The sequence below is a fragment of the Anser brachyrhynchus genome (genome assembly GCF_964034855.1).
Source record: "Anser brachyrhynchus genome assembly, chromosome: 2".
Lineage (NCBI taxonomy): Eukaryota > Metazoa > Chordata > Aves > Anseriformes > Anatidae > Anser > Anser brachyrhynchus.
In genome coordinates, this window is record NC_137695.1 from 9,680,937 (window position 1) to 9,697,627 (window position 16,691).

General features: G+C 35.7%; 1 protein-coding gene across 2 annotated transcripts in view; it reads right to left on the reverse strand.

The window, feature by feature from the left end:
* Positions 1–618: 618 nt before the first annotated feature.
* Positions 619–16,691, reverse strand: part of LMBR1 (limb development membrane protein 1) — a 68,524-nt gene continuing 52,451 nt past the window's right edge. For both annotated transcript variants that reach the window (XM_080579560.1, XM_080579561.1), the window contains 8 exons: positions 12,541–12,621; positions 11,477–11,553; positions 11,171–11,248; positions 10,313–10,386; positions 9,982–10,072; positions 8,495–8,561; positions 4,236–4,397; positions 619–2,546 (listed from right to left, as the gene is read on the reverse strand). In XM_080579560.1, the coding sequence (XP_080435686.1) occupies positions 2,464–2,546; positions 4,236–4,397; positions 8,495–8,561; positions 9,982–10,072; positions 10,313–10,386; positions 11,171–11,248; positions 11,477–11,553; positions 12,541–12,621 (713 nt within the window). In that variant the 3' untranslated portion in view covers positions 619–2,463. The remainder of the gene's footprint in view (positions 2,547–4,235; positions 4,398–8,494; positions 8,562–9,981; positions 10,073–10,312; positions 10,387–11,170; positions 11,249–11,476; positions 11,554–12,540; positions 12,622–16,691) is intronic.

The following is a 16,691-nucleotide window of genomic DNA, read 5'->3' on the forward strand; positions in this document are numbered from 1 at the left end:
TTTTAAAGTTTTGCCTGAAACTTGCATGCTTATCAGCAGGAACTGTCTCTGCTCCATTAGGTAACTGCCCAACTCACTTTCAGAAATCACATACACTTCGTAATTTCATCTCTTTCTATATTCCTGGACCACTGATGTCAGTGATCTGTCCCCAAAACACCATGTCAGTCTAACTAGTAAGAAAACTGTGAAGATCAAGACCTATACTGGTTCACGCTCCCTGAATTTATTCCTTAAATTTCTTCAAAGAGAGCATTTATATGACTGTCTTAAAGTGATGATAACAATGATATTTTAATAAAGCTAACTAGCCTCATATTCCACAATTCACTGGCCCCATTAAGACACTAGGACAATTTTGGTCATCCTATCACTTGCATGGAAAAGTGGGTACATTTAAGTTATTTTCAACTATAATGCTAATATATAAGGCTACAAGCTCTGAGAATACCTGAATTACACCCCTAATAATAAAGTCTCCCAATGTTTTAAATGTAAACACATTTTCAAACAGCTTTTAATTCTAGCTCCCTGTTCTTGGCTGGGGAACTTTGACGCAGGTAAAGATTTCTCACTAAAATGTCAGCATTAAAGTCAAAGAGAAAAAAATGCTTGGAAATCTTCATAAAAATCAACCAATTTTACTTTAAGTCTTCCAAGACTCAGTACAACACATCAATAGTCAGTTTAATAAGCCTTGAATTCATACTAATCACACAAAAAGTAACTCTCTCATATTTACTACAGCAGTATTTACATTATGCCCCAGTTCAAGTCAGAAAAGGCAGCCTGCAAAAAACTGAGAAATCCTCATGTGCACTGGAGCTTAATTTTTGAAGCACTTGGAGAAAAACAAATACAAATAAACAAAACAAAAAAACTCACATTCACACACACACACAGTAGTAAGGTCTACAGCCCGGAGCAGTCATCTCAGGAGAACAGCCCAAAAGTTTCCGACACAAGGTTTACCCCATATTGGAACCACACTGGAGAGTTAGTTGTCACAGCCTGATCACATGTAAGACCTCAAAGTCCAGACAGACATACTTCAGTTTTACAGAAACAGGAAATAACCAAGAACATTAACTGACTCGCTACGTATGGGGCACACACTGAAGTTGTCCTTATTCCAATCTGTTTGAAGATTACTTGTGGCAGAGCAGGACGAAAGTGCAAACAGATTTTGAATACTTTTGTTGGTGAGTGTTGTTTTTGCCTTTTTTTGTGTTTATTACAGACTGCTTATAGGATTCCTAAGGCTGCAGTGATGCTAAGAAAAAGGACATTACCACACGCCAATGCCACTCTGAATTTAAGGCCTCTGAGCAGTTAAATTGTAACACCGTGGAAATTCATACTACCAAACTGAACACACAAGTTTTACTTACCAAGCCACCTACGTCATCTCTATAAGCTTAGAATTTAATTTATATCTACACGTTCATGTGTACATTAAAAAACGGATTAGTGAAAGATGCTGTGTTTTACCACTGAACAGAAATCCGGGTAACTATAGTATAAATTCAGAGAAATAATTTACTTCAAATTAAAGAACATTGTAAAAAAAAAAAAACCTGCAACCTCAGCCTCCTAGGCCTGTGCTACTTGCATTGATTACAAGTACTGCTTATACACAGTAGTTCATATAGAATTTTACAGGGCTGTTCTTGGTAGGGTAAGTGACCTCCACGGCACAATAGCTTACAGAACTGTAAGAGCTGTGACAAGGGGTCTACGCAGCTTTTTACAAAGCATACTAGGCTCAGATTTAACACTGAAGTTAATCTTCATATTGTGGTTCACTCTATTTGATAAGATATTGCCTGACTACCAGTAAAGCAACCTGGCTTTTATAGCGAAGAACAGAAACTGAAAACGCTGGCCTTCCAAGAAAGCTTCATGATATTAGACTATGAACTGCCTACCGACTCCAGCACGAAAGGAACTGTGGTCTCTACCAGTTACTTTCATTTTTAACACATTCTTAGTGGAACTGATTATCTACTGCTGAGGATACATGTTCCAGGTAGCTTACATTTCCAGTAAGGGTCCTATTGGGCTTCAAGTGTTGTTGTGTTTTTCTTAAACCAAGTCCCAAAGTTATTCTTCGTAGCTGTGTCTACATTACACAGGAGGTACTGTGCATTCAAATGGTAGCAGGTTTGCATCTAAAGATATGAGACCGTCAACAAAAAGGAACGCATTATTCTCTTCAGCTTCCAGTCTTCAAGGCACCTCCTGCATTAACTTACTGGGAAATAAACAAGCAGACCAAAAGTTAACTGGAAAGAGAAGAGTCTGATACAGCTAACTTCCACAGAAGCACACCAGCATCAAAAAATGAGACAAGGCTGGACCCAGATCATCAACAAATAAAATCAATATAAAAAAAGTTGATGAGATGACAGGAATGCCATGAGGTTGATGTTTTCAGCTCTGTTGATTGCAGGTGATTGTTAATCACAGTGTTTTCTGATGCCCATTTGCAGACGGCTTTGTCTCAGAGTCTCTTGGATTGTTTGACAGATGAAGCTTATCTAATCCTGCAAAACATTACACAATAAGGAAAAACTAAGATTCTTCCATGTTTCATGCATACAGCTATTCAGAAAGACACATGCAAACTAGTATTGTTAACATGCTTTCAACTTATATAATAAATATATAATAAATAAATCATATAATAAGTATAATAAACAATACAAGTTTAATGGGATGTCATGAATTAGCAAGGTAAGTCCTTTACATCGTTTGCTTTAGGACAAACTTTGAAGTTTCACCTGACCTGTTGCTGTAAGCCCACGCTAACTAACGCTGGAGCTCTGCAACAGCCATTACATTATATGGAGTAATCCCTTTACGGTTAAAACAATTACACAAAAACATTATGAAATTTTATTAAAGATCATAAAAGTCACTTGACAGGGATAAATCAAGAAATGAATCAAGGCCTTTTCTCATAACATGACCTTAACTAAATGCTGGGGAATAATGATAAATACATCAACCCACATTACATATCTATCTCAATCAACTACAGAGCTTCTATGAAATTATTTTTAGCATAAAAATCAATGGACAGATTTACACACCCCAGCCTACTAATCTGTTCCCTCCGAGCTTGAGAACTCAACATCACAAATGACAGAATGGACTCTATCAGCCCTAGAGTCTCCTCATTGTATTGCACTATTTAGTAGCTCTGACTTTAACTTATTGCCACCAGCAGAGCTGCACTCCAGGAGGCATACTCTAGGAAGCGCTCAGATTTTGTTTACCAAGTTCACAACTCTGGAAAGCAGTAATCAGTGAAAACTAACATGTGTACATTTTCAACACTACAAACTGAACCTGCGGTTATAAACAAACACCAAAGTTTCACTGTTGGTCCTTTCGACTTAAGCAAATACTGTTCTGTTGTACAAAGGTAGGAGCTTCATCGTCATTAGTAGAGATGTAGTAACAACCTCTTCGTATCAGATATGTTTTAAGCTTTTTTTGTACTGCCATACTTGCAAATTCTTAAACATGAATGCACCATTCAATCAAAATTCTGATTAGATCAGCTATAGGTTTTACTCAACCAGTTATTAAAAATTCCATACATTCTCTACAAGAATTTTCTGAACACGTAGCACTTTAAAACATTGCAAGAAAGCAGCTGAGATTTCCACTAAACTATTGGTAGGGAACTAATAATTTGCTTTAAACAAACAAACAAAAAAACATATGCAACCTTTTTGGAATGTAGACTATGAAAACAGCCCATTGTAATACACACAAGGAGAATTTAAGGCTTAGATGTCTCAATCAGTATAAAAAACAAATGAAAAAAAAGATTAAAAACCTGTTACTGCTATCTTTCAACTCCCAAAAAATGCTAAGTTCCCCTAAAGAGGTCACTGACAACCACCACTCACACTTCAAAACACATTCAGGCTTCGTTTGCATGCTCACAGTACCAATGAATTTTTATACTCTCACAAAATGGAAAAAAATCTAACTGCACATCAATAAATACATGTACACATCATTAAGATCATTATACCTAGCTCTCAACTCTTCAGAAATAACACATGGCTATTCTTTCACACCTTAATTTACAAAAACTTGCATGCACAAGAAAAAAGTTTTCTGTGGGTTATAAGAACTTTAACAGTAGCACAACAAGTTATTAGTGCTGGAGAAAGGAAAAGTTCAAGCACAAACTAAGTTTTCAGTGCTACAATTACCTATTGCCTTCAGGAGCTCTTCTCGCACAGCAGAAGTGAACTTTCTGACCAGACATAACGTTGTCATGATAGCAAAGAGCAAGTTGTAAGATAGTACAATATAGAAGTTTCCCAGCCAGTTAAACCTTCCAAAGTCTCCAAGCAGGTCAAATCGAGTAATTCCTGTTAAAATTGAATTTGAGATTTGGATTAAAATGTTGGTTACATTTATAGAAGAAACACACGAGTTTCAGTCTATTACTTTTTACATATTCTTTTTACATACATTACACAAAATTCTTTAAGACAACATATGGTAAGACACGTGGTTAAATACACAAGAAAATGCTATCAAAGTCATTTGCCCACTTATTGACTACTATAAAACTGGAAAACACTTTTCAAAATGTTTCTTAGGTTTCCTACTAAAATACTTGAATAATGGTACGTAAAAGTAACGTTTGACTCTGGGTAAGAATTCTGCCTTTATTATTTCAATACATACAACTAGGAAAATCGGCATAGTATAAAACCTGATTGAAATGTCATTTTCTCTGAAATCCGTATCTATTCCAGATAACGCTAATGCACATTGTAGGCCTTCTTATTAAACAATACAGGTAGTTAAATGGGTTTCCATGAGATCCTTAACATCTAACAGTAAGCCTTTGTATGTTTTTCAGGACCACTGTTTTTGAAACAGAATTGTAAAGACCTCTTTCCAAGGGCACTTTTTCTCCTAGAGCTATCCACCTCTACAGCCACAGAGTATTTGCACAGAAGGAAAAGAGTTTGGCTGAAAGACAGTGCTGACAGGTGGTCTTCGCAGTGGACCTCTAAACAATGACACTCGGGCTTTGTGCTGATCAAAGGCTAGTCAATCACTAAAGCTAAGTGAGCAAAATGTGTCATTAATGTGGAAGTGTCTATAAGCCATAGGGTACATCCCAGAAGGCAGAAGAGCCACAGGTTGTTCCTTTGCCAGGTCTACATCAAAGACTGCATTGATTAAAAGACAGAATATTGAGATGATACCCAAACATCAGTTGTCTAGAATTGGTGATTCTTCACATTCACGGCAACAGGAAACTCTGCAGTGAGAAACTACTCCTGGCTCTCAAGTTGCTGGAAGCAAATTTTCTATCATCTTACTGTAAAGGGTTTTTTTTGAAAACTATCACCAGTGATAATAAGTGAAGAGACAGAATTAAAGGTCAGCTATCTTCTTTTCAAAGATAAACCTGGCACTTAACGAATCTCATTGTACCATGATCCTGGCTCAGTCCTCAACACTCCTCAGCCAGCCATCAAAATGTTAAAGATGTACATGCTTCTTGTACTCAGCACCACTCATTAAAAAATATCATACATACAAATGTATATGGGAATCAAATTTGGTATCTAAAGAAAAACATGCCACCATGAAGAAAATGAGAAGATGTTTAAAAGAATAAAGCAAAATAAGACTAAAGTTAATCAGGCAGGTAAAAATTCCAAAAAAGCACAGAAGGTCTTAGCACAAGAAGAAACTGGCTGACTGAATAACTGGTAAACAGAGGAAAAAATAATAAACATGAGTTGCTTTCACACTTGAAGCAAAACAGTGTCCTTCAGAACATTTTCAAAGAAACAGCCTTTTACTCAGGCTGCAGAGCTCCAGGAAAACTGAGAACATCAAGTTTGAATGTACAGGCTTTGGATCTTTAAAGGGAAAGAAACAAAACAGGTAGAGCACTGCATAATAAGTCTATTTGCAAAAGAGAAAATACCCCTTGACACAAAGGGGTTTGGAAGAATAGCTAGCAATGTTGCAGGAGTTGTAAGAATAAACAAAAATTAAGCCTGACACTTCTGTGACATAAGTTACATTCATTTTCCTCCTATAAAAAAGGTCAGTGCTCATCAGAAAAAAAATCTGACAGTACCTTTTTGTACATTTGTGACAGAAAAGGGTTAAACTTTTGTGACTTTCCTACAGAATAAGAATCTACACAGCCTGTAGAGAAAACAGTTCCCAAGACTGCAATATGGAAAACTACAGAACAGAAAACTACATCTCTAGTGGACACATGTCCAAGAACGTTCATCATAATTTACCAAATAACACACTAAAGAATTGCTTAGGTTTAAAAAAAATCAGGTTAAAAAAAAAGAACTGTTCAAGTTAAAAAAAAGAAATACTATATTTTTGAACTGCAGTTACAAATGAGTTTCATATCACTTTTTATTCAACCATGATAATCATGAGAAGAATTCCAGGAAAACTTTTATATATCAGAAAACTCAATTCTGTTTCCAGTTCCTTGCTTCTACGTTTCTGGCTATTAAGTGCCCTGTTCCCAATTTGTTTCCTAGTGTTTAGCAACATGGTGCTAGTAGAAGATAAGTTTCAAGCGGGACTACCAAAAGGCTGAAGAGTTCTGGATAAAGTGAGTGAACTTATCCTGGAGTTCTAAAAGAATGAAAGATTACAGACATCCACCACCTACACAGCAGTGCTATATAACATAGAAATAACAGAATTTTTTTACATCTTTAAAGCTTGAAAAAGGTCAGTACTTGTACTAGATAACTTCTGCTATTTTACTTTTCCTATAATGATAAACTCTAGCCTTTTCTCCATAGCCTAGAAACTTGCTTTTTTAATGATGTGAAAAGACTATGAGTCTGCTTAACATATTTCTTTCTTTTCATCTATTCAGTCCCACAGGGCGGTAGCATGTAGAGCAACACATGTTGATATTTCTGCAAAGCACCACATGACTCACTGTACTCTAATACACTCTATTAATCCTGTTTGGACAGCTGTGTCTGTGCATTTGTTAGCTGTGTGTTAATTGTTCCATCTTTTTTCTTCTTTTATTTATCTCTATGGCAAACTATCCAGGAATTTCATTTGTTGGCTTTTTTTTTAAAGCGAGTTTTACCATTAATCTGTTTCCTATGAGACAACAATGCACCCAGCATGTATATGTTCTTCCACAGAAACCATTTATTATCAACTGTTAATCTCACAGACCATTAACAATGATTTTTTTTAAACAAATGATTAGTATTGTCCACTATCTTACTGCATTAATGTTATAATTATATTTTAAGGCACTAAGTTTTTGATATAATATCTTGTTCAATGCTAACATTGTTTTATTAAGATCTTAAATAGGCTATATTCTAAAACTGCATTCTTAAGAAGTTTTGCTACAGATTTTTAAAATGTGAGCTCTAGAACGTGTTTTAGGATTCAGCTTTCCAAAATATATTACATTACAGTCATTCACTTGTTAATCACGTCAAGTTTTTTTTTTGTTATAAAAGTGATTTAGTAAATTAAGAGTCATCTGGAGATACACAGCACAAAAACATACAACATGGCTTACTGGAAAATACTAGCTACTCTCAATTTGACAGCATTCTGGGTGAAAAGAATCAACTACAAAACTATTGGGTATACATTAGTAGTCAGTGCGCCTAAGCTTGAACTCCTAAACTTCTACTTATGACACACAGCCTGAGGTAAAGCTTTTTGTTAATTTCTTTTTTAATTTTGCTAATTAAATTCACATTAGCTGCAAGTATCTTGCACTACTTAAATATGTACATTTATGTACTTAGTAATACCCTTTCAGTCTAACTTCAAGAATTCAAGTTGAATATTAACCAATTAAACAATTTTGTCAAGATACAAAACGTCATGTCTTTCCAACTGTCTAAAATAGTTTTTTACTTCAAGTGCTACTGCCAGTTCTTAAAATCAGAATTATTTCGATTCTACTATGTTGAATTCCTAATTTTTCTATTTGAAGACTGAAGGAACACAGGATGGGAGCAGAACTTACAGAAAATGAAAGTAGCCTGGTTTTCACTTTGTTGACAAAAACCATTAAGAAGTCACTGTTTTAAAAAAAACACGCATTTTCACTTATCTCAAGTTTTATAGCTAAAATGTATTTTTTTCCGTAAAACCTAACTGCAATTTGACAGTGAACATGAAAGTATTTTATACTGCCCTAAACGCACAGTCTCTCTATCTATTCATCTCACAATCTCCTCTTTCAAGTTTAAAAATCTAACCTGCCTTTTTAAAAAACAGTTCGCTAGAAAACGTGTTTTTTTTTTAAAAAAAATGTATGTTCTGCAGTTTCATACACAGCCCATGTGTATGGCCACAAACACAGGTGACAATATGAAAGCTACAACTACAGGTTGTTCCTTTTTAAAAAGCTCAATTTTTAAGTGTCCTTTATTATGATATTCTATATTGTGTTGTACAATTCACTTACCCAGCGTCCTTGACATCACTGGCAAAGCAGAGCTCAGCACCAAGATTGAGACACAGTTTCCAATTATCTGTTTGAAAAAGAAACGGTGTTTATATTACAAATGGAATTGTTAAAAAAAAAAAAAGAAAAACCAGTCAAGATCAAGAAAACAAACCTTAAAGTATCATTGCTCAAAACGAACCTTAGGTATTTCACAATAACATACTGTTAGTCTTGCTTACTTCTGTTGCACTTCTCCATATGGTTTTATACAACTGAAGATCATCCAAGAGTTAAAAAAATCAAATATGTAATCACTTACTTTTAATCAAAGTATTAAGTATGGCTGGATTCAAAACAATTCAAAATTAGCATGTTGAAAAGCATCAACTGTTTATTTAATTCCTGCAAACGTTTTATAAAACAGCTATTCCATGAGCTTAGAATAGATGACTGATACATCAGCTTAAGCTTTGTATGCAACTGCTTAGGATTAGCATTATTAAAAAAAATTACAACAAAGAGCTTCCTTTCAACTGAATGCCTGTTGACTACTTTAAATAGCATGAAAAAAATCTCAGCTGTTAGATTTTATAAAGGCTTCACAAAAACTAGAGTAAAGAGTAATTGAAACTTCTTTCTCTCACAAGGGATCACTTTCTTCAGCTCTAATTCTACCAGAATTCAAAAGAAAAAATAAAACTTCTTAAAAGTACATAGATATTTATTCATTCAATATTTATTAATAGTACGCTATTCCTGGTGTACTGTAAACAAACTATACAAGGCATTAATAACATTTCAACTCCCTAATCTACTATACCCATTCTATGTGTTTACCTACTTTCTCACTTCCAATAATATATGGTTAAAAAATGCTTTTTTTTTCTTTCTATTTCTTCAAGTGAAACATTGAATAAATAATTAAATTCAACATCTCTTCCTTGGTTACTCATCACCTCCCCTTGTCAGCTGTGGGAATATTTTTCCAAAAAGTAAGCACGTTCCTTAGCATTAGGTTATTCTGAAGCCAATGCTAAATTGTAAAAAGTAAAATTAGCCTCAAACTACAAAATGTTGCTGAATAGACCTCCTCAGTCTTAGTTTAATTATTCAAATTTGAATTACTTTGTCTGTATTACTTCTAGCAACCAAGTTCTTCAGATTTCAAACAAGCTCCCTGAAGTACAGTTAGCACAATCAAAGTTACTCATTAGCAATACGTTTCCTTTGAAAAAAGTTCTTTCACTAGCTTTTCTATAGCTAGTTAACAAGCTCTGCTATTCCCAGCTTTTTACAAGTGAATGGATGCCATCCAAACTAAACAGAGCACATCCTTTTTCCCACTCATTCAGCATTTTGAAAATCTTCCAGTTTGTGTTTACGCAGCTTACAAACAAATACTGATCACTGCAAATGAGCCATTCAGGGCAATTACTAAAAGAGTCAGTTTGTCTTGGGTGGCAAGAGAGAGGAGGGGGCCATCACCACCACAGACTTCACCTTACCTTTGTCATAGTTGTGTCATCCTTCCTGGGAGTGAAATTTTCAAAAAAACGAAGGCTGTAGAAGCCGACGACAGAGGACACCATAAGATAGCTGTGAGAATCAAGGAAAAAGCAACCTCCAAAGAATGCATGCTTCACTCAAGTTCTCAGCAGTGTCCTAAAAGTCTTAAGAACCAGAGGGGGGAGAAATAAACAAAACAAAAAAACACTTCGAGTGCTTGAGAAGGACAGACCTCTCTCTTCTTTCCAAGCAAGTGTCTTAGTAAATTACCAGTGTCCCAGAAAACTAGAAAGAATACTTGTTAACAGACAATTTTCGAAGAAAGGATACAAAATCAAAATGATTTCAAGTGCTGCTCCCACAAAACCAAATGTGGATAGGGATGCATTTCCTATTCCAGGACCCTAGAAGGAGAAAAATATTTTGCATAATTTAATAAGGTTCATGCAACAAGCATAAAGTTAACCTTTACAAGTACAAAAAAGACTTCCTAGATGAAATAAAGCTTTTACTTAGTTATTTAAGGATCATCCTGATGTAAGACTTGTAGCTTATAACATCTCTTCCCATTTTATCAGCTTGCTTTCAAACTTGAGTGAAATGTACTAAGGCAGAAGTTAAAATACGCATTTTATACATATTCCTTCGCTTTGGAAACTAAAATAAGAGATCTCAGAAGACTAGGTATTTGCAATGCCACAGAGTGGTCATCACCACTTATCAGCTTTTATAGCTACACAAGCTCATACAGACCTATAGTCAGGTAAAAGCATTACCAAATTAATAAAAACTCCCTTGTGATTAAAGACACTATTACTCAATGTGCTGTTCTTTACTTTCTTAAAGTTTGTTATATTTTATCATAAAGGAAGAAAATGTTCGTGTTTTGAAAGAGGAAGACAAAAAAAGGTTTTTCATATTGCTTTTTAATACATTTATTTTCTTAAATTGAATATCGCTAAATGGTGTTAAAAGTAAAACACAGTGCAAAAGATTAGTTATTTACTTGACTGAATTACTGTAAAGATTCTGGGCTGATTTTATTAAGAAGTCATTATAACAAGACATGTAATAAATGCTTACGCAGGACTGAGAGAGAAACAAAAGTCAAGTTCTAACTTGCACTTCTCTAAGGGCTCCAAAGCATTACTAGCATTATAAAAATTATGTAAGAGAAGTTTACTTTACCCCTGATCCTTTTGGCATTGCAGTCTCATCAACCAACAGGTAAAGAATGTTGAAAGCAACTAAGAGGACTGAGATGGACTGTAAAGAACGAGAAACAGTCTCATTATTTAAAAGTATTCCACGTTTGAACAGTGGAAGTACATATCCTTACCTGACTTCGTAATGTTAAGTAAGTTCTACTAAAATGATCAAGGGAGTATTGAATTTATTGCTTAAAGACATCACTCAAAAATTTTAAAAAGTACACCCCCAAATGACTGAAGAATTCCCCATAATGCTTTCTTTAAAAAAAGCAAAAATTCTTACCGTCTCAATCAGCAGCAATATCATAACAGCTGGATAAACTAAATTTCTTTCCCAAGCAGAAGCTTTTTTCCGCCGTTCTGTTCAGAACAGAAATACAATACCATAGACCAAGTTTAGAGTAAAACAAGTAACAATTATTTACATATCCATAAACTCATTATAAACTGTAGATAACAAAGCAATATTATTGTGAATCGACACCAACCAGTTCATAAAAATATCTATTCTGAGGAGCTGTACAAAGCATTCAAAAGAAAAGCCTCTATAGAGAAAGAATGGGGGGACATACAGAAGAATGTTTTTCTTATTTAAAGGCATGTTTCATCATAATCCACCATAATTATCCAATGAATACTGCAATATAAAATACAGAATAGAATTTGTTTACATATATATATATATATAAATATTTTTCCCCTTTAGGTTAAAGAGGAACTTCAAATATTTAAGCATTTACTTCTTGTGACATAAATGAAGACAGACAAGACTAACATTTTGGACATCACTAGAGTGTCTAAAAAGAAAACCCAGCAACTTCTTACTACCATCTTTACCTTTGCACATAATACACTGACAAATGCAAAATACTCCAAGCCTTTGAATAAGTAGGGAGATTCCTGTTGAGTAGCTGCCATTATGAGAAGTGTCACAAAAAGACATAAAAGTGCCAAGAATTTTCCTGTTCAACAATTTGACTTTAAGAGAACACCAAAGAGACAGAAAAGTAATGTCTTAGACTATCCCAAATAATTATAAATACAGCATGACATAAAAAGACTGTGCTACTGATCTCCATGCCAAGAAGTGTCACAACTTCTCAAAAATTATGTTAAAAGTAAGATTCAAATCCAACTCCCTATTTAAAGTATGTTTGTTAGGTGAGGGGCAATGATTCCATATGATGCACTTGTAGAAACTATAATAGTTTGAAAGGTCTGAGAATGTACATATTTGGTTAGAAACAATTGGGATTAATCAAGCAACTGTTAAAAACTGAACATAATATCTTAAGGTCATTTATTAAATTGCAATCCTCATGAAACAGTATGAAAAAAATATATTACCTAGATTTGTTTTCTTGCTTTTCACTTTTTCAAGCTCTTGTTCCAACTCTACTGTCTGGTATTCAACCGTGGAAGATGTACCTTTTAAAACACAAGACATTTTGTTTTGGATGGGACTAACTATAGTGCTGGAAGACATACTGTGAAAATCCATGTTTAGGACACAACACATTAACATTTATGGCTTTAAAGTGCAGGGGTTTTTGTTGTTTTTGTTTTTGTTTTATTTTATTTTATTTAGATTTTTCAACTTTTTCAAAAACCGGTTATGGTGTGGCACGCTGACACTGAATGGCTTGAATGTGTCATTCTTTTGTCTCCATATGACTCATATCAAGATGCAAAGAATCTCTGGATGCCCTTCAAGGGCATTATTATTTAGCACCTTAATGAGAGAATGTACCTTTTCCTCCAAACTAAGTAAGCTGGTGACTGGACCTCCAGTTTCAGCGTGTCCCTCCTCTTCCCTTTCCTCAGTCTTCTATACTCAGCCTGCTCTGTTTCCGTGCTGCTAACCTGCCCGTTGCAATACCTTCTGCTCTTACCTTCATTTAGCCACCAGCCAGTTTGCCAGCTTCAGTCAGCCTCTCCGTCCTGCAGAGCTCCCTCTGACAACCACGGCTGGATCCTCCTCACAACCACCCACGAGACCACATTACAGAATCACAGAATCATAGGGGTTGGAAGGGACCTCAAGAGATCATCGGGTCCAACCCCCCTGCCAAAGAAGGTTCCCTAGAGCAGGTTGCCCAGGTAGACGTCCAGACGGGTCTTGGATATCTCCAGAGAAGGAGACTCCACAACCTCCCTGGGCAGCCTGTTCCTGTGAATTCTTTGACTCTTTTAGTTAACATGATAACTCCTCAAACTCTCTCCTCCACACCAGCTGAAAATTGGCAGCTGTAATATTAGTTCTAGGCACAAAACGAGCAAGGCAGAGAAGTTGCTCATCAACTCTTCCTCCTCTCCCTCCACCACAACTAAGGAGCCCAGCCCATTTCCCTCTGCATCCTCTTCCCTTCAACCTCCAAGTCTCTTTCAACCAGCCAACCCTTCCAGCACAGGTACACTTTGGTTTCTCCCCTTTACTCCAGTTCCTCTTCAAACACTGCCCAGCATTCAAGCAACAATACAACATAGAAATGCTGACGAGAGATCTGCTCTTTCAGCTCTCATTATTTCTACTTCAGTTTTTTCTCTTTGCAATCACACCCTGGAAATACACTCCCTGGGCTAAATCCGAAACACCCTCTACTCATCTTTCTCTCATTCACATGCCTTTAATTTCTCAGTAGTCTCACCTGATAGTAAGTAGAGTGCTCATATATTTCCTGCCTATTCCAGACCAACCTCATTCTGCCAAAACACTGTGACAGTTCAAGGTCTTAATAACCCCAAACTTATTAAGTTATCTTCTTTCTTGATTTACACTGACACCCTTCTGCTTGTTGGCCATTCCCTACCCTTGGCCTCGCCTTTGATTGCAGGCTAACCCATAATAACAATGCTGCAGACTTTTTTTTTTAAACACTAATAAATTTCTACGAGACTAATAGTCTTGTCCAGGCTTTTATCTCATATCTTGATCATTTGCCTACAAAAACTAAATAGCACTTAGGCTGCTGGCACGCTAACACTACTTTATGGTCCAGTCTCATTATTTCCTTATTTTCTGTTGTCTGTTGATCCACTTAGCAATCTCAGTACAAGATAACAAGGTAAATTGCTCATCCCATCCAGCCCCCATGTATATTCTTGCAGCATCCAACAGACTGAAGTCCTACATGAAAACCAAGATAAACAAATATGTTTCTTGGAATTTTTTTTGGAAACTTTTACTCTCTACTTCAGAGTATATTATTTTTCAATGCAGTCAAATTTTCAACCAGGCATACACATCTTTCAAAAAAACTGAAAGGGGGGGGGGGGGGGGGGAGAAGTGGATTTAATTGCATGCTTCTTTCACACACATTTTTGCATATAAGTTTCCTCTATGTTATGCCTGCACTTATCTTTCATATCAGTGACATAAAACATATGCAGTAATATTTACAGTGGCTTCAAATATATAATCATCTCAAATCCCAGAATTAACCAGGAAGATCTACAAATTCACTTAAATTGAAGTACCTGCAGCGATTATCAATTTCATTTCTCAATGTATTTTAAATAAGTAATCAAAATGTGTATTTTTTTAGAACAAAGTTTTGTTTTTAAACAAGTCTCTTTATCATTATAAAAATAAGCTGATGCATTCCTTCCACAAAAAGCCTGTAACAGCTATTTTATGGAATGACTAATTACTATGAAGTGAATAAAAAGGACAGTTATAGAGTTCAGTGGAAACAGTCTCAAGAATTTTAATGGAAGCAGTTAAAATAAGAAAACTTAAGTTAACGTCTTACGTTTTCTTCTCCATAATTGATTTAGGGGTCTCTGGGGAAAAACTTCATTCAAGATATATGCGTTTTTTTCCCCTTGGATATAAGAATTCAGAGCTCAAGATTGATATCCATGGGTGTCTTTCCAGCAAAGTCAATGAAATCACATTAGATCCCTAAAGAGACACTTCCATACACGTTCTGAATCATATTTAAGTGCTGTTGTGGTTCCTCCTTAACACTAGTAGCAAACAGGTTGCTATACAAAAGAATATTTTATGAGAGGGGAAAGCAAAGTTTCAGATCAGTCAAAAGAGTATTTGAAAAGGATGCAGCTAAATTCTTAAAAGCTCTATACCATTAGCTTTATTTCAAACATGCACAAAGTTCAATGTCAGCGCTGTCTAGCCAATAAATCAAATTGGTAGACGAGACTTGTTTGGACTAGCAATGAAAAGTTAGAAGGGATTCTCCAAGAAAGCCACAAAGCAGCTCATTTAAGGTCAATTTAACGGTATTATTCTGTTTTTCTTCCAGCCCCGACATAAGATTTCAGTACCTCAAAGGAAATTGTAAGAGTATCTATTTGCATTCCCCCTAGGTGATTGGCAGTTCAACACCAATTAGTTCAAAATTACACTGTTACTAGCGTGCAATAAAAACAACACCTTTCATCTTTCTTACATAGGTAAGGATACCTTCAGAGCCAATAACTTTGATCAAGTAAGTATTTTTGATCCTACCCCACCCGTCTCTTTGGATTCAGGAAAACTAATAGCTGAAGGCAACTTTTCTCTTTTAATATAAAAAAGTCCCAGCTTTATTCTTTGACTGTAGGAGTGCTGTGGGTACTGAAATATAATATACTGGAAACAAACATTTTCCCGAAGCCCAGTATCTCTTCAACAGATAAAAATACTATGGTAGATAACACGATCAAACTTCCCCCTCCCTCCTCCTCCGATTTTCACTTATACACTAGAAACATCTGAGAAGGAAGAAAATTTAGTTTCCACAAAGAAAACATGCAGTTTCCCAGTTAGAGTTAGGTTGAAATATGAGGAGGTTTAAAGAAAATTCTATCAACTGCACCACAGCCACAGTAGTTACATCTGTATTAATAAAGGGCACAGCTCACACAGCTAAAACTCTTTCCCTCCTCCAAAAGCAGAGGTTTTCCCCAGCCAATTCAGTGGGGACAGCGATTCATGGCAATACCTTGCTCTGTCCAGGCACTGTCTGAGGCAACATCAACTGGGACTGGCCACGGCAATGTTAGGAGTGTGATAGCAGTTAACCCACCGAGAAATAATCAGCACTGATAATCACCAAGCATTGCCTAAGGTTGTGATCTGGTCCTCATTAGTTCTAATAAAATACAAACTCTTTGGTTATGCGTATAAATGGAGTATATATTTCAAAACACATCACTGCTAAGCTGTCCAGCGGGCTTCCTTAAGCACATATATTTCCACTACAACTACTGCAGGAAGGTTGCAGCAGCCATTGCATAGGAAGTCTGTAGCCTAACATATCATATCTGATATAGCACCATAACACATGAATGTGTAAGTAAGTTAAACATCAAATTATTCCGCCTAACATCACAGCACTACATTAATTAATGTAGTTAGTACATATTTGTATTTGTACACATTTTAAAAAAGAATCAGTAAACAGGATAAGCTTGAGTCTTCATAGTTCTGGCAAAAATGGTATTTATTTTTCTGGTATAATTTGTATGTCCTTCTGATTTCTGGCAGAGAGGAT